At 42.3% G+C, this 24,867-nt stretch overlaps 1 protein-coding gene across 1 annotated transcript in view; it reads left to right on the top strand.

Moving 5' to 3' along the window:
• MOCOS (molybdenum cofactor sulfurase) overlaps positions 1 to 24,867 on the top strand; it is a 1,002,829-nt gene that overhangs the window by 313,109 nt on the left and 664,853 nt on the right. The window contains exon 4 of the mRNA XM_073630796.1: positions 2,329 to 2,970. Coding sequence (XP_073486897.1) covers positions 2,329 to 2,970 — 642 coding nt within the window. The remainder of the gene's footprint in view (positions 1 to 2,328; positions 2,971 to 24,867) is intronic.

The following is a 24,867-nucleotide window of genomic DNA, read 5'->3' as shown; positions in this document are numbered from 1 at the left end:
GTGTGCCCTTTCTACCACAAATGTAGGAGGCATAGCAGGTAGATCTAACAATGATATGAGGAAGGATTCCGCAAATTCAGCGGGTTTATTACCTTCTATTTTTTCAGGAAGACCTATGATCCTTAGGTTGTTTCTCCTCATGCGATTTTCTGTGTCCACCGACTTCTCCTGTAAAGCCTTTACCTGTAATTGCAGAGCATGAAGATTCCTGGAATCTGCTCTGGTATCATCCTCTAGCTGTGAAATCCGACTCTCAGCCTCTGCAAAGCGGGATCTAAATTTATCCATATCGTGCCGAACTAAGCTGATATCAGAAGCCAAATGATCTATTTTGACCATTACTTGGTCATTCCCTGCTTTAATTGCTGCCAGCAGCTCGGCATGAGAGGCTGCATGGGAGGCTGCAGATGAGGAAGCAGGATCAGAGAGCGTCTGTGTGCCGACCGACATGTTCCCTGTGAAGAGCCTCGTGGATAGTATCGTGGCGTCGGCAGCAGCAGGCTTAGCGGTGCTGGATGCGGTGGGGGCAGTGGAGGACCGGAGCTTGCCCGGAGATATGGTAGGACCTCGCGGTGCACCGAGGGCCTTTTTCTTTCCCAGGGTGCCTAGGTACAGCCGAGTCTAGGGAGAATCGGCGCTGGAAGTCAGCCCTGTCAGCGCTGGAGGATATTCAGGATGGATGTTGGAGCGGAGCTCAGCCTGCACGCGTCCTCTCGCTCTCTCTTACATCCCGGAAGTGCCAAGTTTTGTGCATTTTTAACGCTGTGCAGGAAAAGGCCCTTATAATTTTGTATAGACAGAAGGAGAGCAGCTCCATCTAAGTACAACATTATTAAAACATTTTATTCCATAAAAGACAATTGGGGTGTGTGTATGTATGTATGTATGTATGTATATGTATGTATATGTGTATATATATATATATATATATATATATATATATATATATATATATATATATATATATATATATATAATATTATATATATATAATCTCATAGAGCCTAATGAAGGAGCATACATGCTCCGAAAGCGTGCTCCTCCCCGCTCTCTCTCCAACCAGAAGTGACGTACACCACTGTCTGTGAGCCGTCCTGAGTGTCTGGAAGCGCTGGGAACCACCGGCGTCCCTGGACCCATGAGCTGCCTCTTCACTAGTGAGAACATCATCTTCCCCACGAGCGGATGAACCACATTATTAATCCCACATGCGCTGACATCTCATACATCTTGTGAGTTACCAGTTGTCTTTTTATGGAAGAAAATGTCTTAATAATGCTGCACTTAGATGGCGCTGCTCTCCTTCTGTCTTTGCCTTCCACAGACTTACTTCTAGCCTGTCACGAGCTGGCAGCCATCCACAGTCAGCTTATCTAAGAGCACTACAACTGTCCATGTGCCACAAATGTACCCCTCCACGTAAACTCGATGTGAAAGAGAGTTCTAATTACCCACTCTCTCTTTTTTCAGCTGATCGAGCACACATGATAGAATGTACTTTCTCTTGCCTTATCATTTTGTATGTATTCACGTTTAAGAGTGTATAGATATTTTATATGTAGATTTTTTGCACATTTATTTGTAGATTTTTTTTTATATAAATTAATTTATAAAGTGCTAAGGTAATAACACATCACTTTTATATTTGTTGAGTAGTGGGAGTGCTGCACTATTTTGTTTATTTTCAGTTTTGTGTGTAAAGCCAAGATTGTTCTAGCAGCTCTATTTACAGTATATAGTTTGGAATATAAGTTAACTTGATTTTGCAGCATGGGAATTTATAATTTACATTTTCTATTGTGACACATCATTTAAATGAGGTATGATCTCTTAGTAATTTTTAAATTTTTTTTGCATTGAACACTCTTGTGTATATTGGTAAGCCATTACATTATTGGCAGCTGATATAATATTATTTATAAGGCATTTTACACAGCATTCGCTTAGGTATTGGCTATGCATTGTTGTGGGTGTACAATATTTGGTGCCTCCCAATTTCTAAATTAGAGGTAGACATGAGAAGAGGCACTGTATTCTAGATTGTGGTATTGTTTGCTTTACCTGTACTATATTATTGCACACTCTTTATGAACCCAAATTAAAAATGTTGAAATGAAACAAGAAGTGGAATTATCAATACATATGGAATATTCTTCAGTGTCAGATATGTCTAAATTAGCCGTACTTTTATGGATGTAAATACAAAGAAATGTTGAACTATATTGTTGGTGGGGTGTTTGCTGCCTTTTTGTTATAGAAATTTTGACCTTCTTATTATTTTAATGCTGGGTAAAACATACTAATATATCCTTTAACTATTTTACACAGGATATTGCAACACTTTAACACATCTGCTGACGATTACACAGTTATCTTTACATCTGGAAGCACTGCAGCACTGAAACTTGTGGCAGATATTTTTCCATGGACACCTGCTAGTCCAGATAATGCAGGAAGCCATTTCTGTTACCTTACTGATAATCACACATCAGTCGTTGGAATGAGAGGAGCTATGAAAATATTAAATATACCATCTACTCCAGTTACTCATGAAGACCTGCTATTGTCAGAGCTTAAAACAAAAACAACTGAAAATAAGAATGATAGTACTTCACATCTTTTCTGTTATCCTGCAGTAAGCAACCATTCAGGCACCAAGTATCCTCTCTCTTGGATAGGAAAAGTCAAATCAGGAGAAATAAAGCCCATCTCAGTGCCAGGCAATTGGGTTGTTTTACTAGATGCCGCCTCGTTTGTCAGTACTTCACCTTTAGATTTGGCAATCTACCAACCAGACTTTGTCACCATTTCATTTTACAAGATCTTTGGTTTTCCAACCGGTTTAGGTGCCTTAATTGTATCCAATGAAATTGCACACCTTCTGAGGAAGAATTATTTTGGAGGTGGTACAGCAGCAGCCTATCTTTCAAAGGAAGATTTCTACGTTCCTAAGGAATCCATTAGCAGCAGGTAATATCCCATCCATTCAATGTTAATCAGTTGTAATGTACTGTACAATTTTTTTTTTTTTACAAATGCACAGTAAAACACCTGAGAGATATCCAAACCCAAGAACAAATATGTGTTGTATGGCATCTTACCAGTCCTCAGGTTGGGATAGCTGTATTTATTTTTTTCATACTTTCCCTTCTCCTCCTCCTTCCTATAACACAAGGAGGTGCACAGAGATAGTTAGAAATAATGATGCAACACAAGAAAAGAGTTCGGGACATTTACAGCTAACAACATTTTTGGCAGAATCATCTTTTTTTTTTTTTTTTTAATGTATTGAACAGATCTAATAAAACGCTTTCAATGGTTATAATTAAAGCTCCAGAAAAATTGAAAAATTTTCCTTTCAGTTGAGCTGCGCCCACACTGAAAGGATTAACAGCTTATTTAGGCTACAGGAGAGGATAAGTGCTTTTACTTACCTAATCATCTGCTCCACGGCAGGCGGCGCTCTTGTATTCCTGTCTCTTGGCATCACTATGTCCAGTGCAGGGCTACAGAGCTTGAATTGACCTTGATGCCATCAAAACCTTAGCTTGCTGGAGCGTAGGGAAGAAGGTGCTGCAGAGACCGGTCTTGCAGCACAAAGGAGTGGAGGATTGGAGGAGAAAATCTACTCTAACAAGTTCCCTAGGCCAGTGGTTTTCAACCTCTCTAGTGCCATGACCCCTTGATAACATTTCTAAAACCCCTTATGGTACATTTTAGGATGTACCACTAGGGATGAGCCCAATGTTCAATTCGAACGTAAGTTCGACTCGAACATTGGGTGTTCGCCGAATAGCAAACAATTTGGGGTGTTTGCGGCAAATTCGAAAGCCACGGAACACCCTTTAAAAGTCTATGAGAGAAATCAAAAGTGCTCATTTTAAAGGCTTATATGCATGGTATTGTCATGAAAAGTGTTTGGGGACCTGGGTCGTGCCCCAGGGGACATGTATCAATGCAAAAAAAGTTTTAAAAACGGCTGTTTTTTCGAGAGCAGTGATTTTAATAATGCTTAAAGTGAAACAATAAAAGTGTTGTGGGAATGAGGCCCTTGTCCCCATCAACATGGGGACAAGGTGCTTTGGGGGGCTACCCCAAAGCACCCTCCCCATGTGAGGGCATGTGGCCTGGTACGGTTCAGGGGGCGCTCTCTCATCCCCCCCCTCTTCCTGCGGCCTACCAGGTTGCGTGCTCAGATAAGGGTCTCGTGTGGATTTTGAGAGGGACCCCCACATCTTTTTTTTTTTTTTTTTAATTTTGGCGCGGGGTTCCCCTTAATATCCATACCAGACCTGAAGGGCCTGGTAATGGACTGTGGGGGAATCCCATGCTGTTTTTTCAATGACGTTTATGTGTATTGCCGGGACCGACAATTCATTATAGCCGCGAGTAGTTTTAAATTCCTTTTTTCCTTTTTAGAAATGTCATTTTGTGCAGGGACTGTTGTAAACACGGGAAACATGCACCACTTTACAGGCATACTATAGACACCCCCCAGGTACAAAATTTAAAGGAATATTTCACTTTTATTGTTTCACTTTAAGCATTATTAAAATTACTGCTCCCGAAAACTTTTTTTGCATTGATACATGTCCCCTGGGGCAAGACCCAGGTCCCCAAACAGTTTTTATGACAATAACTTGCATATAAGCCTTTAAAATTAGCACTTTTGATTTTTCATGTTTGTGTCCCATAGACTTTAATGTTGTTCGCATGTTCGAACAAATTTTTTGCCTGTTCGCATGTTCTGCTGCGAACCTAACAAAGGGGTGTTCGGCTCATCCCTATGTACCACTTTCTCTTTCCCTTTTATCCCTCTCTATCTTAATTTCTTGTTTTTTCTTACCATCCCTCTCTAGCTGTCTTTCTTGTTCTTTCTGCTATTCTTTCTCTCTCTTTTTCTTTGTTCTTCCCCCTCTTTTCCTCTCCATTCCATATATTCTCTATTTTTTTTCCTTCTCTTACTCCTTGGTGGGGGGAATGGGATGAGTGGTGGTGTTGGCGGGGAGTTGGGATGAGTGGCAATGCTGGGGGGAGTTCTGATCAGCCAACTTAGGTGCTCTTGATCAAGGTCACCTGCTGATCGGAGAACTGTAGTGGGGACTTTTAATGGTAACTATAATCACAGGTAGTGTTACTTGCTGTGTCTGGGAGAGCAGTGCGTGCTTCAGGAACAGCCCAGGATTCTGTGAACCCTGGCAGATCATCAATCGACCCCCAGGTTGAGAACCACTGCCCTAGTGGCAGTGGTTCGATTAAGCCATTCATGGATGGAAGGCAAAGATGTAGACCGCCAATGGATTGGTATACACATCCTAGCAGCATTAATCATGTGCATGGCAACCGACTTATAAAATAATTTTTTAGGAATTTTAGTTAGATGTAAGAGATATTGTGCAGGGCAAAACTCCAGCAGGAGCAAGGACACTGTTTTTGTCAATTTGTGAACTTTATCCCAGAAAGGTTGGTGTACAGTCCCACCAGATATCGAGAAATGTACCCGGCTCTTTGCCACAACACCAGCAGTGGTCAGAGACAGAGGGGGAGAATTTATGAATCAGGTCCGGGGTTCTGTACCGGTGGGTTTTCAATTTGTATCCATTTTCCTGGACAGATAAATTCAAGGACCCTTTGTGGATGTACAAATGAATGCGGTCCCAGCTCTTCTCGTCTATCTCTGAGCCCAGGGCAGATTCCCAACAGGTACATTCTGAGCGTAGACGTGTGGAGGAGTCTCCAAATAATGAAGGGTAGAGCATGGAGATGACATGACATTGGGGGGTCGAATGGGAGCAGAGCGACACCATGGTTGTGAGGTTCTTTGCAAAGCCTTGTTTGCGGGACGGATCATCTAAAAAGTATTAGAGCTGGATATAAGGCCAGAATGGAAATTAACCAGTGCTGGAAAGCTGAGCGAGATCAGTTTGCCGCAAAAAGCGACCTCTTTGAAAAAAGTGTTTTGCCAACATTTCCATATGTGGCCATTCGGCTTTCAGGAAGGCACCAGATAAACCTGGAGGAAAGTCTGGGTTGCCCCTCACTGGAGTAATGGGGCATAATTTAGCCGATATTGCGTGTACAGTGCAAACCCTATCAAATTTGTGTAGGGTAGCCCCTACCAGGGAATGGGTTAGAGCCTTTGGAGATACGTGTTTTCTCGAGAGCCAAGGAGTATGACCTAGATCAGAGTTTATGACCAGGTTTTCTAAAGACACCCAGGCACTTTCCAGTCGACGATTCGCGCTAAATGAACTGCCCGGCAATAGAGTTGTAGGTCAGGAAGACCAATTCCTCCATATGCTTTAGGAAGCACCAGTTTCGACCAGCTTTACTGTGGGAGTTTATTACACCAAAGGAAGGTTCTGCACATGGACTTATAAAGCCCAAAAAAGGAAGGTGGCAGTCGGATAGGTAGTGTTTGCAGTTTGTATAGTAGCCGGGGTAGTATCTTCATTTTAAGGATGGACGCTCGTCCAAACCAGGAGATGGTGGGTTTATCCCATTTTTGGAGATCTTGGCGTAAATTTTGTAATTCTATCTGGAAGTTTCTGTTGTATATCTCTGCTAAGTCAGCAGGGAGTTGGATGCCCAGGTAGGTTATGGCTCCCGTTTTCCACTGAAAGGGGAAATTAAGTTGACATTGCTTGGCCATTTCCATGGGTAGGGATACGTTCAACGCAAATTACTTGGAATAGTTCATTTTTAGGTTTGATAGGAGTTTAAAGTGTTCTAGAATTTGAAGTAGATTGGGTAAGGACGTTAGCGGTGAAGAGAGAAAAAGTAGGACATCATCCGCAAAGGCTGCAATCTTAAATTATCGTTCCCGTATCCATATAGCTTTGACATCTGGATTGACTTGGATGCAATGTAGGAGGGGTTCTAGCATAAGTATATAAAGCAGGGGGGAAAGGGGGCATCCCTGTCTGGTTCCATTATGATGGAGAAGGCATCCGACAGATGGCCATTGACCATAACCCGTGCTCTGGGGTTAGCATATAATGATAGGATAAAGTGTAAAAAACCATAAGGTTAACGCTGCACTTGAAATTAAAATATGAAAAGTGAGACAAGTAGTAAATGAAGCTGCCAGCACCAAAAAGTCTTCAATACAAAACTAAAATCTGTAAAATGTGGAGTGGGTGCAGCGCTGAAGATATTAATTGAAAAAATTAATATAAAAACTAAATGGATTAGCATTCAGTAGTGGTGAAAAATAAGTAGAAAACTAAAGCAATGTCTCTACAAATCAAAATAACCAAAAAAATGGAAACAAAAATTGACACAAGCAATCAATTTAAATGAATATGCAGTAATGGTGAAAAAAGTGAGTGGAAAACTAGAGCAGAATCCCTACAAATAAGATAAGGAAATAGGACAAAAGCAATCCAGTGAGTACACATGAGAAGTGTAAAACCTATAAATAACAATGATGTGAGTCACAACTATAGAAGCACATTAACGCAAAATATGAAGTGACAAAGCATCGGAAAGAATTCCAGTGGTAATCATGAAATATGCAAAAAAACTCATAAAGTAAATAGCAAACAGAAATAGTAACAAATAAAGTCCCAAAAAATAACAGGAAATGTTGAAAAATGTTCATGAAAGTGAAAACAGCTGATCGCCGTGATAAGGATAGTGGAGAACCTAAATCCGAATAGGTTATGCACCCTCAGTGAGCATTTAGTCTCCTTACCCGCAGGGATGACCGCAATGGCGGTCTCACCAAACCCTGGGACCTCCTATTGTGACGAAATGCGTAGGACGGGCCTATAATGGTGACATCATAACGTTTGTCTCTCTGGAGACCGTAGCTTTTGATGACACAGCAACAAGCAGGCGGAGGAAGCCCGAGGAGAAGCCGATACCTTTGTTCATACATTGCGCTAACACCAGCTTGATTGTGTAAGTGCAACCTTGCTTTTTTATTAAACCATTTTATTACATATTACACTAGGGGCCTTCCTTTTTTTTTCTCTGAGTGATCAAGATACAGCTGATCAAGACATCCGTTCAGGTTCACAAGACATCCGTTCACAATCAAGCTGTTTTCAATTTCCTGTTACTTTTTGGGACTTTATTTGTTACTATTTCTGTTTGCTATTTACTTTGAGTTTTTTTTGCATATTTCATGATTACCACTGGAATTATTTCTGATGCTTTGTCCCTTCATATTTTGCGTCAATGTGCTTCTATAGTTGTGACTCACAGCATTGTTATTTATAGGTTTTACACTTCTCATGTGTTCTCACTGAATTGCTTTTGTCCTATTTCCTTATCTTATTTGTAGGGATTCTGCTTTAGTTTTCCACTCACTTTTTTCACCATTACTGCATATTCATTTAATTGATTGCCTGTGTCAAATTTTTTTTTCAATTTTTTTTGGTTATTTTGATTTGTAGAGACATTGCTTTAGTTTTCTACTTATTTTTCACCACTACTGAATGCTAATCCATTTAGTTTTTATATTAATTTTTTCAATTAATATCTTCAGCAATGATAGGATAAAGGCCCGCATATAGGGTCTGAGCCCCACCGAGGTCAAAACAGCGTCTGTATAGTCCCAGGCCGCTCTTTCAAACTCCTTCTCCGCGTCCATTGCCAGGAAGAAGTTCTCCCGTTGGGAGGAAGTGAGCCAGGTATGCAGGTTCAGGGCCTTAATGGTGTTGTCCCTGGCTTCTCTCCCAGGGACGAATCCCACCTGGTGCAGGCCCACCCAGGTTGGTATGTGGTAAGACAGGCGATTTGCCAGAATTTTGGCAAAAAGCTTGATGTCCACATTAAGGAGGGAGATTGGGCTATAGCTGGCAATATTAGTAGGGTCATTCCCTTCCTTGGGGAAAAACAGATATACAAGCTTTAAAAAGTCTTTCTGACTTACAAGAATCAGTGGAAAGCAAATTAAATGCTTTAAGAAAGTATGGCGCCAGAATGTCTGAGAAGGTCTTATAGCATAGGGCTAAACTGCCGGAGCCTGGGCTTTTACCTGGTTTTGTGGTTTTAAGTGCCTCTAGGAATTTCTCCAATGTCAAGGGAGCCTCTAAGACCTGGGAATCATCTATTGACAGAGCAGAGAGACTGTATTCACTCAGGAAGTCATTAATCAGTTCCTGACGTTTCAACCGCGCAGCAGGATCCGTGTCTCCTGAACGCAGGTTGTATAGATTGCTGTAGAAGGAATGGAATTGATGTGCAATGTCGACATTTGTAGTATTTGTCCTACCCGAAGGGTCTACAACATGATGGATCGTGGAGGCTAATTTGCATTGTTGGGTGGCTCTAACCAATAACCTACCTGGCTTGTTACTCTGTTCATAGAACAGTTTTTGGGTTAAGATATTATGCCGGTGCGCCCTTTTGAAGAGCTCTTTTAGTAGAAGTGTACATGTTTCCATCAGCTCTTGTGATGTTTTAAGTGCTAGTGTGCGTTTGTGCTGGGTCTCCAGCGTACGTATTTTATCGGACAGTGCTAAGACCAGAGGAACTAAGGCATTCCTTCTTTTTTCACGCTAAAGCTGAAAGCAGCTGGCCTCTAATGACACATTTGTGAGCCTCTCAATTTGTCATGGGAGAGATGTCCAGTGTGTCCGTCTCCAGGATCCTCGAGAAGGGACGTATTTAGTTTTGGTGGAGGTGATCACCCCGGGTAATAGCAAGGAAATTGTGATAGGGTGATGGTCAGACAATGTCATGCTCTCGATAGAAGCACTATGGAGCTAAGATAGGTCCGCCTGTGTTATGAATAGATACTCCAGTCTTGAGTACCAATTATGGGGGGGGAGAAAGTGTAATCTGTCTCGGGGGTAAAGGGTTCTCCAGGTGTCATGTAATGTCAGGGATGCGAGTTGGAGCTTAATTTGGTGGAGGGCAGAGTAGGTAAGGGAGGAAGTGCCAGTTGAGGTATCTGTTAGGGGATCTAGAGGTACGCTGAAGTCGCCCCCTAAAATTAGGAGACCCATTTGAAAAAGCATGATTTTTTGCAATGACCTCCTGCATAAATGTGACTTGTCTGGAATTGGGGCAATATATGTTAGCTAACGTCACCGGCCTATTTCTCCACAAACCCTTTAGGAAAATTAATCTACCTTCTGGATCTAGTAGCTGGTCCTTAATGTCAAAAGATAACATTTTAGAGAACAGTATGGAGACTCCCTTAGTCTTAGAGTCAGGGCAAGTGGCATGATAAGCCGCGGAAAAGCGGTCATTATGGAAGTGTGGCGCTACATCAAATTTAAAGTGTGTTTCTTGGATAAAAAGGATTTGTGTCTTAAGTTGGTGTGCTTCTGCAAGGACACTGCTGCGCTTTTCAGGGATATTCAAGCCTTTAGCATTAAGAGAATACATTTTGAGAGAGAGGGGAGCTGAGCATGCTGGATTAAGTGACATGGTCTACGTTGTATAGTAAGTAGACTGGGATGGTCTTGTAATTGGACAACTAAGGCTGCGTGGGGCTGGAGAGAGTAGTGGAGGAGGTAGGGAAGGGAAAGGAAAAAGGGAGGAGAGGGTAGGAGAGACAGGAAAAAAAAAACAAAGGAAAGAAAGGGGGGAGAGAGGGGTGGAGAGATGAGAAAGAAAAAAGGAGATTGAGGTAGGAAAATCACAGATTGACTTACGGAGGTGGAGACAGGCCTGCTATTCCACCTAACTGGGCAGGATAGGGGTAATGTTGGGATAAGGGGGGGTTAGTCGGAGACTTTCAAAGGGGGGCCTGCCACTCTGAGGTGGGATAGGAGTGTAGCACCAGACTAGAAAGTAGTATCGACAAACTGGGGGCTAACATGTAAGATAATAATTACGTACAAAACAGCTTCAGCAAGTAGAAGTGAGGAGGGTCAGAGAGGTGATCTCGCTAGTTAGTACAGGTCCTGTTTCTAGGCCTCCCATCTTAGTCTGAAGAGATAAGGGAGCACTGTGTAAATAAACCTAGAAAGTTCGGACTGCTATAGGATCTGTTTGCCTCTGGTTTTCATCAGTAGAGAGGTATGTACTAAAGAGCAATGACTTCCTCGCCATTAGGCAAGGGTCTAAGCGGAAGCTCCTTTTAGCTGTCAGAAGTTTGGTTTTCTTTCACCCATAACTTGCATGTATTGCATTTTATATGTTATAATGCGCCATTAGGCTGTAGGAGATCACAAGGTGAGCCTACCTGTCCGCATATTGCTATGAGGGAACTGTAATCAGAGATGTCAGGGCCCATAGGAGCGCAAGGAATTAGTTGTCCTTCCTGTAGTCAGGCAGGCAGCTTAAGTAGCCCATCGCCGGGCCCTGTAGGACTAATTGTCGAAGAGAGCACTATACACGGTCCCTGTGGGGGCTGTGACATCTCCCCTAACAGAATCCTAACAGAATCCTGATAGGCTGCCGGTTCATACAGAGGACCCATTGAGACATACGTTAGGTGTCAGCGTTGTAAGGAGCTCAAGTGTTACTCATCATACATAAGTACTGATAAAACATAGCTGCAAAGCAAAACAATCATCTAATCAATGTTAGCTTACACAGAAGGGTAGTCTTTAGGCTGGGCTCGGCTGGTGGGTGGGTTGCAGCTATAATTAGGTACCCGAGTAAGGCACATGAGCCTTAATTCTTTCCCATAGGCCAAGAGGGTCTCACATGCGGTTCCTCATAGTTCAGTCAGGGCCTGAGAAAAACCAAAAAAAAAAGCAAAAAAACCATATAGCGTCAATGGAGTATAAGCCTCCTGGGAACATAAATGTTTTGGAGGCTAATAAGGTAAAGGCGTTCTTTAGGAGGAAGTCATATGTAGGCTAGGAACAATGAGGGATGTTTCGGCTTTAAGGTTTTTTTTTTTTTTTTACCTTACTGCATTCTATGCAGTAAGGTAACAAGCATTTTTGGCAAAAAAAATGTAGCCCATATATTCCCTTCAAAATAATGTATGCTTCAGTGTTAATTTAATGTCCTAGGTCAGACTCAGACTCACTGCAAGATGGGTTTCTGCTCAAGCTATGTTGGGTAGCAGGACCTGCGCTGCATACTCGCCATTGGCAGTATGCAGTGCTGGTCCCGCAACCAGACGAAGCCCGCCAACCCGGCGCCTCACTAAGCAACTGTTTGCTAGAACCGCTGGCTATGACCTGCTGCACCTCCTAGCTCCCCCCCTGCTGTCAGTTTGCATACCACGTGCCTGTGTAACGGCCGGGCGATACAGCAGAGCTGTACTGAAGCTGGGCGTCGATTTAACCGGGACTCAAATGTGAGTGCGGTGGAGGGGCTCTCTGATGGGAATCTAAATGTGCAGAGGTGGCTCTGATAGGACATTAATGTGCAGGGGTCTCTGATGGGGACAATAATGTGCAGGGGGTCTCTGATGGGGCCAACAATGTGTGTGGGGGGTGGTCTCTGATGGGGACATTAATATGCAGGGGTCTCTGATGGGCACAATAATGTGCAGGGGTCTCTGATGGGGACAACAATGTGTGTGGGGGTCTCTGATGGGGACATTACTGTGCAGGGGTCTCTGATGGGGACATTAATATTCAGGGGTCTCTGATGGGGAAAACAATGTGTGTGGGGGGTCTCTGATGGGGACCTTAATATGCAGGGTTCTCTGATGAGGACGTTAATGTGTAGGGGGTCTCTAATGGGGACATTAATGTGCAGGGGTCTCTGATGGGGACAAGAATGTGTGTGGGAGGTCTCTGATTGGGACATTAATGTGCAGGGGGCTCTGATGGGGACAAAAATGTGTGGGGGGCTCTAAGAGGAACACAAATGTTTGGGGTATTTCTAAGGGGGGCACAAATATGTGGGGGTCTATGATTGGGACACAAATATGGAAGGGGGCTCTGATGGGGACACAAATATGGAAGGGAGATCTAAGGGGGACACAAATGTGCAGCGGAGAGTCTGATAGGGACACAAATGTGTTGGAAGACTCTGATGGGGACACAATTGTACGGGGAGGTGGGTGTCACGGTAACACAGATGTTGGGCCTTGTGCACACTGGAAGTTTATCCCCCCTGCATGAGGTCACGGCATTTAGGTTTGTTTGGAGGATACAGGTGCGCCATCCGGATCTACTGCCGACAACTTGTCAAATTCTATTCTATTCTGCTGCTGCAGATTAATTTATAAATAGCTCATTTTTTTTTGGCCTGCGAATATATGAAAAAAGTACAACGTGGCCCTCAAAGTAAAAAGTTTGGAGACCCCTGTCCTAGGTGACTGAACATCTGTTTCCAGCTCTGCTATTGAAGGCCTTTTGAAGTTTTATTCAGTCGACTGCTGCTGGTCGATTCATGCTCGACTTTTCTAATTCTACAGTGGGGACGGAAAGTATTTAGACCCCCTTAAATTTTTCACTCTTTGTTATATTGCAGCCATTTTCTAAAATCATTTAAGTTCATTTTTTTCCTTGTTAATGTACACACAGCACCCCATATTGACAGAAAAACACAGAATGGTTGACATTTTTGCAGATTTATTAAAAAAGAAAAACTGAAATATCCCATGGTCCTAAGTATTCAGACCCTTTGCTGTGACACTCATATATTTAACTTAGGTGCTGTCCATTTCTTCTGATCGTCCTTGAGATGGTTCTACACCTTCATTTGAGTCCAGCTGTGTTTGGTTATACTGATTGGACTTGATCAGGAAAGCTACACACCTGTCTATATAAGACCTTACAGCTCACAGTGCATGTCAGAGCAAATGAGAATCATGAGGTCAAAGGAACTGCCTGAGGAGTTCAGAGACAGAATTGTGGCAAGGCACAGATCTGGCCAAGGTTACAAAAAAATTTCTGCTGCACTTAAGGTTCCTAAGAGCACAGTGGCCTCCATAATCCTTAAATGGAAGACGTTTGGGATGACCAGAACCCTTCCTAGAGCTGGCCGTCCAGAGAGAGAGCCTTGGAGAGAGAGGTAAAGAAGAACCCAAAGATCACTGTGGCTGAGCTCCAGAGATGCAGTCGGGAGATGGGAGAAAGTTGTAGAAAGTCAACCATCACTGCAGCCCTCCACCAGTCAGGGCTTTATTGCAGAGTGGCCTGACGGAAGCCTCTCCTCAGTGCAAGACACATGAAAGCCTGCATGGAGTTTGCTAAAAGAAAACACCTGAAGGACTCCAAGATGGTGAGAAATAAGATTCTTTGGTCTGATGAGACCAAGATAGAACTTTTTGGCCTTAATTCTAAGCGGTATGTGTGGAGAAAACTAGGCACTGCTCATCACCTGTCCAATACAGTCCCAACAGTGAAGCATGGTGGTGACAGCATCATGCTGTGGGGGTGTTTTTCAGCTGCAGGGACAGGACGAATGGTTGCAATCAAGGGAAAGATGAATGCGGCTAAGTACAGGGATATCCTGGACGAAAACCTTCTCCAGAGTGCTCAGGACCTCAGACTGGGCCGAAGGTTTACCTTCCAACAAGACAATGACCCTAAGCACACAGCTAAAATAATAAAGGAGTGGCTTCACAACAACTCCATGACTGTTCTTGAATGGCCCAGCCAGAGCCCTGACTTAAACCCAATTGAGCATCTCTGGAGAGACCTAAAAATCGCTGTACACCAACGTTTACCATCCAACCTGACAGAACTGGAGAGGATCTGCAAGGAGGAATGGCAGAGGATCCCCAAATCCAGGTGTGAAAAACTTGTTGCATCTTTCCCAAAAAGACTCCTGGCTGTATTAGAGCAAAAGGGTGCTTCTACTAAATACTGAGCAAAGGGTCTGAATACTTGGGACCATGTGATATTTCAGTTTTTCTTTTTTAGTAAATCTGCAAAAAATTCAACAATTCTGTGTTTTTCTGTCAATATGGGGTGCTCTGTGTACATTAATGAGGAAAAAAAATGAACTTAAATGATTTTAGCAAATGGGGGTAATAAAGGCTTTTGCAAAGTTAGGAAGATCAAGTTTATTCTAACCTGGAGCATCATGCTGTGGCTCTCTGTGCAATGTACATTCCCAACATGGCAAACGGGCAGATGGAGTTTCTTAGTCAACAGCTCTGGAATCTTTCGGGGGCAAAATTCAGCAAAGTGAACAGGTTGTGTCCAGGTTGCAGGACTTATTGGCAGACGGTGAAGGACTGTATTGATTTGTGGGTTTGTTACACACTAATTTATGAATTTCCTCATCTGAGTTTTAGAACTAAGGTAAGAAGGATTCCATTATTGCTCACAGCTCTAGACTGGTCAAGGAGAGTTTGGTACGCAGATCTTGTTCATCTGTTTTGTCCATTACTGTTTCCAGACAGGGTTCAATCTTCTAAATAATACCCATAAAAAGGAGCTCTAATTCTAATGTAATACTCATCTAGTGGTGAGAGTTAAACAACAATTAAAAAATTGCTTTCAAAAACATGTAAAACAAAAGACTATAAATAAATACAAATAGCTGCAACTACCTGCCATTTCTCCACACTTGCAGGAAAGATCTTGAAGAACTAAGCAAATATTATCTCTCCTGGGCTGGTAGAGCAGCAGCTTTTAAAATAACACTTCCGAAACTTTTGTACCTATATAGAGCTCTTCCAATACAGGTCCCCAAATCTTTTTTCCAAGCTTTTAAAAGATTACTGAGCACGTCTGTATGGCAAAGTAAGAAACATTGTTGTTCTTATGCCACTATTATTATTATTATTATTATTATTATACAGGATTTATATAGCGCCAACAGTTTACGTAGCGCTTTACAACTTGAGGGTAGACAGTACAAATACAATACACTTTGATACAGTAGGAATCAGAGGGCCCTGCTCCTTAGAGCTTACAATCTAAGAGGGAAGGTCAAAAGATACAAGAGGTAATAACTGTGGGTGATGTGCTGATTGAGAAGATAAATGTACAGTTGTTAGGTGGGGGCCAGATAGGCTTCTCTGAAGAGATGAGTTTTCAGGGATCGTCTGAAAGTGGATAAAGTAGGAGAAAAATGGACGGATTGGGGTAGAGCATTCCAGAGGATGGGGGAGGCTCTGGAGAAGTCCTGAAGGCGAGCGCATGGGATGAGGTGACGAGGGAGTTTGAGAGCAGGAGGCTTGGGAGGAGCGAAGAGAACGATTAGGTTGGTATTTTGTGACTAGGTTAGAGATGTAGCTGGGGGCCAGGTTGTGGATGGCTTTGTAAGTTATAGTTAGTATCTTGAATTTAATTTGGTGATTGAGTGGCAGCCAATGGAGGGATTGGCAGAGGGGTGTAGCAGACGCTGAGCGGTTTGTGTGGTGGATGAGCCTGGCAGCAGCGTTCATGATGGACTGAAGTGGGGATAGCCTATTTAGAGGTAAACCAATGAGGAGGGAGTTGCATTAGTCGAGGCGGGAGATGACCAGGGAGTGGATTAGAAGCTTTGTGGTGACATTGGTTAGGAAGGGGCGTATCTTGGAGATGTTGCGGAGATTGAGGCAGCAAGCTTTGGATAGTGATAGAATGTGGGGTCGAAAGGTTAGTTCAGAGTCCAGGATTACACCTAGGACCCTGGCGTGGGGAGATGGGTTGATAGTTGAGCCATTGATATTGACAGGGAAAGCAGGGGAAGTGGTAAAACACAAAATTTCAGGAGGTATGAGCTTCCCAGACACAAAAGATTACTACATAAGTGTAATACTGGATCAAATCAGACATTGGTTTACGCCTCTGTTTCACAAACAATGGCAATTTATTGAGCAGTCATTTGTACTTGAAGGCAATTTAAGCTCTCTTCTGCTAGCTCAGAAAACTCACATAAAACCCCAAAAAACAGATCAGCCAATGATAGCGGCTGCTGTTGAGGCATGGCACTTCCTATTCCAAAACACATCCCTAACAGAACACACCCAATCAGTATATCCCTATGTGGAGGTATTCAACTTCTTACTCCCTGATCTGTCTCTCAAACACTGGACAAACATAAAAAGCCCCCCACTGAAAGAACTAATATATAATGACCAACTCCTTCCATTCCAAACCCTTAAAACTAGATACCTAATACCATCGCAAGGTGCATACACATATAAACGTATAGCCTCCTACCTGAAAAAAAATCCTGCCCCATCAGTCATAATTCCTACCAAGGCATGGTCCTTCTGGACTTCAAACTCCCCCAAAGCAAAAGGAATAACCCTAATGTACAATCTCTTACAAAACAAAGACAAGTTCACTAAGACATCAACTTACAAAAGATGGGAAAGGGATCTACAGGCCTCTTTCTCAGATTCCCAATGGTGCTCAGCCATACATTACAACCACAAAGCATCCACCTGTAATAATTATTGGGAACTATCGCAAAAAATTCACCATAGATGGTATCTTACTTCTGTACAAATGTATAAATTCTCAAATCTTGACGACGACAGTTGTTGGAGAGGATGCTGCTCCAAGGGTTCGCTAATACATTCTCTGGGAATGTCCACGCAGTCACACATTTTGGAGAAAAGTATTTCTCTTTAATCCCAGATATCACTGGGATTATCACTAAACCTACTCCATCCCTAGCTATTCTCAGTATAGGACTAGAATCCTTGCCATACAAATTCAGAACCATAATGATGCATATTCTATTTGCTGCTAGGTTACTCATATTGCACAAATGGAGAAGCTCTTTAATTCCAAATGTTTCTGGTGTTAAACACCAAATAAACTTGATCAAAGCTTATGAATACACTTCTGCCTTAAAACACAACACTCTTGCTAAATTTACCAACGCCTGGAAGTTTTGGTTGAAATCCTAAGTGTGAGTAAGTAATGTACTTCCTTCCTTGGTTTCTCCTCTGAGTTCTACCTCGCTTGGACTAACAGACTGTACCCCACTGTTTACTTCTTGATGTATACATGTACACATGTTATGTGTTCTACAACAATATGTTTCCTTCCTTGTATATGAAAAAAAATAATAAAAATGATTTTGGGAAAAAAAAAATACATAAATCAATAAATAGAAAGTATCTGTAGAAAGAGAACCTCCACAGAAAATGACTTGACAATCCTTCTTACACATAAAAAGCAGCACTAATTATAGTATAATAATCGAATAGTGATAAATGATCAATTAGGTGAAATAGCTAGCTAATGCATGTAAAACAAGAAATGATAAATAAGTAGAAAAAATGTCCATTGAAGAAGAACCTTCCAAAGAAAACAATTTAACAATTCTTAAAGGATTACCAATTGGAAAAGTCCAACCTGAAGGTGTGCATAAAATATTTCTCATTCACTGTGCAAAAGGGTCCACCACTAAGTGACAAGATAAAAGTTGCCTCTTACCAGATCTGTGGGACCATTATATTATAAATGGTCATGTGCGCTTGTTATATCCAAATTTAAAGCAATTCCGCTAAGCCGTACCAACAGCTCCCAGAATCAAGGTTACTATGGAATAAAAAATATACAGCATTCCATCTACTTCTATTACTGGGTGGATTGATTGTGTGCTGCTTTATGTTTCCTTTTGTAAGTTGTTGTGTTTTTTTTTTTTTTTTTTTTTTTTAGAATTTTGCTAGGTGAATCTGAAGGATAATTGTTTGAGGTTATAGGTATTGTTAACTTCAGACACAGTTAAAACTAACATAGCAGTCAGCCAGTATGCAGGAAGAAGACAAATCTAATGGTATCAAACAATAGTAGACCTATTTTAGAAAGTTCCATTTACTTTAATGATAACTGGCTTGAAAACACAGATAACTGTTTTTTGTGCGGATCCCAAATCACATTTCGAGTTTTACCAACAGGGTTTTTTCTATGGGGTTGATTTACTAAAACTAAATGAGTGCAAAATCTGGTGCAGTTCTGCATAGCAACCAGCTTCCATTTTTTTTTTGTCAAAGCTTAATTGAACAACTTGAAGTTAGAAGCAGATTGTCTACCATGCACAGCTGCATCATATTTTCCACTCTCTACTTTTAGTAAATCAACCCCTCTGTATCTTTTAAGTTTTTTACAAGCTTCTGTTACATTTTTGCTATTTTATTAAGTGCATATGTCACTCACGTCAATAACTAATATAGGTAAACTAAATGCTAAAATCTTATGATAAGATATCAGCCAAATGGAGTTAATTGTTTTCAGTGAGTTTGGTTTGTGCAAGAGCAGTAAAAAACAGTTGTGTAGGAAGTAGAGCCTGCATATATGACCCCATACACACTATTAGATTTTATGCAGATTTTTGTCTTTAGATTTACCAAAACCACATAATATGAGGTCAAACCTTAATGCCGCGTACACACGACCGGACTTTCTGGCAGAAAAGGTCCGACGGAATCATTCCGTCGGAAATTCCGATTGTGTGTGGGCTTCATCTGAATTTTTCTTTCTAAAATTCTGACGGACCTAGAAATAGAACATGTTTCAAATCTTTCCGACAGACTCCATTCCTATCGGGAAAACCGCTCGTCTGTATGCTAGTCTGACGGACCAAAAATGACACGAGGGCAGCTATTGGCTACTGGCTATTGAACTTCCTTTTTCTAGTCCCGTCATTTATTTTGAATTTATTTTTTATTTATTTCAGTTACTTATATAGCGCTGTCAATTTACGCAGCGCTTTACATATACATTCACATCAGTCCCTACCCTCAAGGAGCTTACAATCGAAGGTCCCTAACTCGCATTCATACATACTAGGGACAATTTTTAGACAGGATCCAATTAACCTACCAGCATGTCTTTGGCGTATGGGAGGAAACCAGAGTACCCGGAAGAAACCCACGCAGGCACAGGGAGAACATGCAAACTCCAGGCAGGTAGTGTTGTGGTTGGGATTTGAACCAGCGACCCTTCTTACTGCTAGGTGAAGGTGCACCTAGCAGTAAGACGTCATTGCGTCATACGTCATTGGGTTCTAAATGAACGGACTTTGGTGTGATCGTGTGTAGGCAAGTCTGTGTCAGCGGAACTCCGTCGGAACAACCGTCAGAGTCTACTCTGACAGAAAGTCCGGTCGTGTGTACGCGGAATAAGTTTCAATTTGTATGCAATCAGGCAGACCCTTGCACTACATGGTTTTGGTAAATCCGAAGACAAAAATCTGCAGAAAATCTAATAGTGTGTATGGGGACTTTGACTGTCCCCTATGTACATACAGTATTCTAAAAAGTGAGTACACCCCTCACATTTATGTAACTATTTTATTCTATCTTTTCATGTGACAACACTAAAGAAATGACACTTTGCTACAATGTAAATTAGTGAGTGTACAGCTTGTATAACAGTGTACATTTGCTGTCCCCTCAAAATAACTCAACACACAGCCATTAATGTCTAAACCACTGGCAAAAAAAGTGAGTACACCCCTAAGTGAAAATGTTCAAATTGGGCCCAATTAGCCATTTTCCCTCCCCGGTGTCATGTGACTCATTAGTGTTACAAGGTCTCAGGTGTGAATGGGGAGCAGGTGTGTTAAATTTGGTGTTATCGCTCTCACTCTCTCATACTGGTCACTGGAAGTTCAGCATGGCACCTCATGGCAAAGAACTCTCTGAGGATCTGAACAAAATAATTGTTTCTCTACATAAAGAAATGCCTAGGCTATAAGAAGATTGCCAAGACCCTGAAACTGAGCTGCAGCATGGTGGCCAAGACCATACAGCAGTTTAACAGGGCAGGTTCCACTCATGGTCGACCAAAGAAGTTGAGTGCACATGCTCAGCGTCATATCCAGAGGTTGTCTTTGGGAAATAGACATACGAGTGCTGCCAGCATTGCTGCAGAGGTTGAAGGGGTGGGGGGGGGTCAGCCTGTCAGTGCTCAGACCATACACCGCACACTGCATCAAATTGATCTGCATGGCTGTCGTCCAAGAAGGAAGCTTCTTCTAAAGATGATGCACAAGAAAGCCTGCAAACCATTTGCTGAAGACAAGCAGACTAAGGACATGGATTGCTGGAACCATGTCCTGTGGTCTAATGAGACCATGATAAACTTATTTGGTTCGGATGGTGTCAAGCGTGTGTGGCGGCAACCATGTGAGGAGTACAAAGAAAAGTGTGTCTTGCCTACAGTCATGCATGGTGGTGGGAGTGTCATGATTTGGGGCTGCATGAGTGCTGCCGGCACTGGGGAGCTACAGTTCATTGAGGGAACCATGAATGCCAACATGTACTGTGACATACTGAAGCAGAGCATGATCCCCTCCCTTCAGAGACTGAGCCACAGGGCAGTATTCCAACATGATAACGTCCCCAAACAAACCTCCAAGATGACCGTTGCTTTGCTAAAGAAGCTGAGGGTAAAGGTGATGGACTGGCCAAGCATGTCTCCAGACCTAAACCTTACTGAGCATCTGTGGGGCATCCTCAAATGGAAGGTGGAGGAGAGCAAGGTCTCGAACATCCACCAGCTCCATGATGTCGTCATGGAGGAGTGAAAGAGGACTCCAGAGGCAACCTGTGAAGCTCTGGTGAACTCCATGCCCAAGAGGGTTAAGGCAGGGCTGGAAAATAATGGTGACCACACAAAATATTGACATTTTGGTCCCATTTTGGACATTTTCACTTAGGGGTGTACTCACGTTTGTTGCCAGCGGTTTAGACATTAATGGCTGTATGTTGAGTTATTTTGAGAGGACAGCAAATTTACACTGTTATACAAGCTGTACACTCACTAATTTACATTGTAGCAAAGTGTCATTTCTTCAGTGTTGTCACATGAAAAGATATAATAAAATATTTACAAAAATGTGAGGGGTGTACTCATTTTTGTGAGATACTGTATATAAGTATTAACTATACATATAAATAATTTTTGTAAAGGCTATCAAACACTAATAAGTTTATTTACGTGATGCTTGCATTATTTTACATATTTATCTAAACTTTAGGAAAAACACTATACATTCCTTTAAAAAAGAGCAATGCAGCTGTTTTTCACTCATATTTTTGCCTTTCTTGTCTGCATTTTCTTAAAAAAAGGGCTTTATCTGCTATAGTATGTAATAAACATCTCTAGTACTTCAAAGAAAGCTTAGGAGTTGATCTGTTTCAATACTTGACACAGAAAATACAGTCAATGCTATGTAGAGGATAATCTTATCTCTTATCTCTCTTACTGTATTTGCTATAACCACTCAATGAAAACCGCTTTGCAAAAATAACAGGATTTTTCTACTCCCCATCAAATAATTTTCTTCAAGTTCATTGACGGACACAGGATTTACCAGTGACCGGCCTTGTATTATCTTTCCCACTCCCAGCATGCCTCAGTTTGTAACAAGTTCCTATATCCCTCAATGTAGCTGAATAAACATTTTTTATAGTGAGTCCAAAAATCCTGTTTTCTTTTTTCCTTCATTAAGGATTCAGTGACATTTGGGATTATCAAAAGCAGGGGTGAGTAACGCTACAAATAAAATGCTAATAAGCCCAACTATTGGCAAACTGAGGGCTGCCGACAGCTTAAAGAGCCACCTGAAGAATTATACACTCAACACCTGCATCAGAAGAGACCTGAATATCTAACAGGTAGAACTTAGAGATAATGCAAACAGAAAACCAGGTGTCAGTCCTGCAAATCTGAGAAAAACAGTTGACTGATGCCACAAAGCTCAACAAGCATTCAAAGATTTAATAGAGTGTGCCTTGGCTGGAAATGGTGGAACTTTAAGACCATACGCTTGAATAAGGATTTGCTGAGCCACCAAGAAATGGTGTAATCAGAAGCTGGTTCCTCTTTATGGGGACCATATGGGATGAAAGAGGTGGTAATTCTTCCTAATGAGGCAATGGCTGCAAGGTAGACATGTACAGCTTACATCACATTCAAGCAGCAAAGAGAAACCTCCTTCTGATGTACTGGGGCTGGATAGATAGAGAAATTAGCATAATATCATGCTTAGGGTGAAAGGCTTGGGAAGAAGAAGGCTTTATTTAGGCCTTAACACCAGGTTTTCCTTGTGCAAGACTGCAAGGGTTCATTCTCAGTTCCGATCAAGAGGCCCACCAATCAAGATGTCCAGCATTGTAGAGACAACTGAATTTCTCGAAGCTCCAGAATGTTAATTGGGAATGTTGAGTGGGTACAATGTGGTGTGTTGGGAGGATGCAAATAAGTAGTCTGAATATTTATGTAGCCCAGCCAATCCCTGGGGGAGGGTGCCCAATAGGTGGCTGCAGAGTGCATACATAGTCTGGGGCTTGATGGAGCTTGGTTGTTGTCCAGGAGGAGAATTTCCCAGCCTGAAGGGCTGCTGCCTATCTGGGCAGCCAAGCTTAAAATTCTACTTGTGTTCATCGATGTCCCAGTTGTGGCAGAGCTTAGGGTCTGTTCTGCCAAAATCTTTGAAGTTAAGCAAGGGATTTCACTGGGGATCCGGTCTGAGAGACTCACGGAGTAATTGTCTGTCTGATATTGGAGGGAGGCATCCAAGTATCCAGGGACATTGGAGTACAGACTTGAAGGGAGGAACCCAGTGACTGTTGCTGCTGACATCCCTAGCATATCGATTCTAGTGCTTGCCTGGCCTGGGACATTGCTGAAGGGGTCTCAGGGCTATTCATTCTCTGGACTTTGCTGGAGAAGTAATATTACAGTGAAGATTGTCCAAAATTTGAAAAGGCAAACCCCCTTAACTGTTGACTGTTGCTGTGTGCCTGGCTGCTATTGCACTAATCTGGGAAAAGAACCTGGGACAAATCAGCAGCCCTTTCAGGGGTGAGCTCTACACATGGGTTGTGAAAGACAGACCCAACAGCAGAGCCATGGACTGAAAGTGTTGAGGACACACAACAAAGCAAAGAAATCACTGATATGCTGAAAAAATAGGGACACCCAAGTACATGTCCAAAAATTATATTAAAAAAATACCCTCCTGCTCTAGAAAGCCAAAATATATGAACCCATTAAGTGTGAGTTGTGCCAACACTTTCTGTGCTATAAGTCAGCCAAACAAACACCATTTAAGTGCAGTGCTGATTAGTGTTTAAAACATAATATATACTCCATAAACCAATAAACAAATAATTAACTTTGTCAGAATCATACATCAATTCTATCACACCACAAAAATAAATAAAAATCAAAAAGTCCTAAATATGATACTGTCCCTTTTTTAAAATGTGACTTAAAAGTATGCTATGTGCTCTTCAGTGCTCAATCTAGTATGCTGTTCCACATAAATCCCACATGGAAACTATTGACATACATTTCCACTCCGAGCTCCTTTCCCAATTTTTAAATAGGATAGACTCACCTTAAACAGTGAGACCTAGTTACCATAGGTCTATACTGCACCCTTTCGCTTTAAGGGGATATATGTAATATATATGTAATAACACCTCCTGGACTACTCCACTTCACAGTAAGTCCTATTGGTGCACCAGCACTGGTGTCAGCGGATGCAATATTAACCCCCAGCACTGGTGTCAACGGACACACTATTAACCCCCAGCACTGGTGTCAGTGGATGCAATATTAACCCCCAGCACTGGTGTCAGCGGATGCAATATTAACCCCCAGCACTAGTGTCAGCAGACGCAATATTAACTCCCAGCACTGGTGTCAGCGGATGCCATATTAACCCCCAGCACTGGTGTCAGTGGACGCACTATTAACTCCCAGCACTAGTGTCAGCGGACGCAATATTAACTCCCAGCACTGGTGTCAGCGGATGCCATATTAACCCCCAGCACTGGTGTCAGTGGACGCACTATTAACTCCCAGCACTGGTGTCAGCGGACGCAATATTAAACCCCAGCATTACCCCCTACACTCCACAAATACCCCCTACATTCCACTTCAAAAATATCCCCCCGTACACTCCACAAATACCACCCCCCCACACACACACTCCACAAATACCCCCTCTTCACAAATTTCAACCCCAGTCCTGCAACTAAGGACTTTGCTCAGCCTCTGTGTGATGGCTCACTTACCTCTCCTCCTGGCAGTCAGCTGGTGGCCTGATCTTCTGCCTCCCAATCCTCTCCTCCTGTCA

The sequence above is a fragment of the Aquarana catesbeiana genome, linkage group LG05 (assembly GCF_042186555.1).
Source record: "Aquarana catesbeiana isolate 2022-GZ linkage group LG05, ASM4218655v1, whole genome shotgun sequence".
Taxonomy (NCBI): domain Eukaryota; kingdom Metazoa; phylum Chordata; class Amphibia; order Anura; family Ranidae; genus Aquarana; species Aquarana catesbeiana.
The sequence above is the reverse complement of the archived record's forward strand: the minus strand, read 5'-3'. Positions and strand labels throughout refer to the sequence as shown.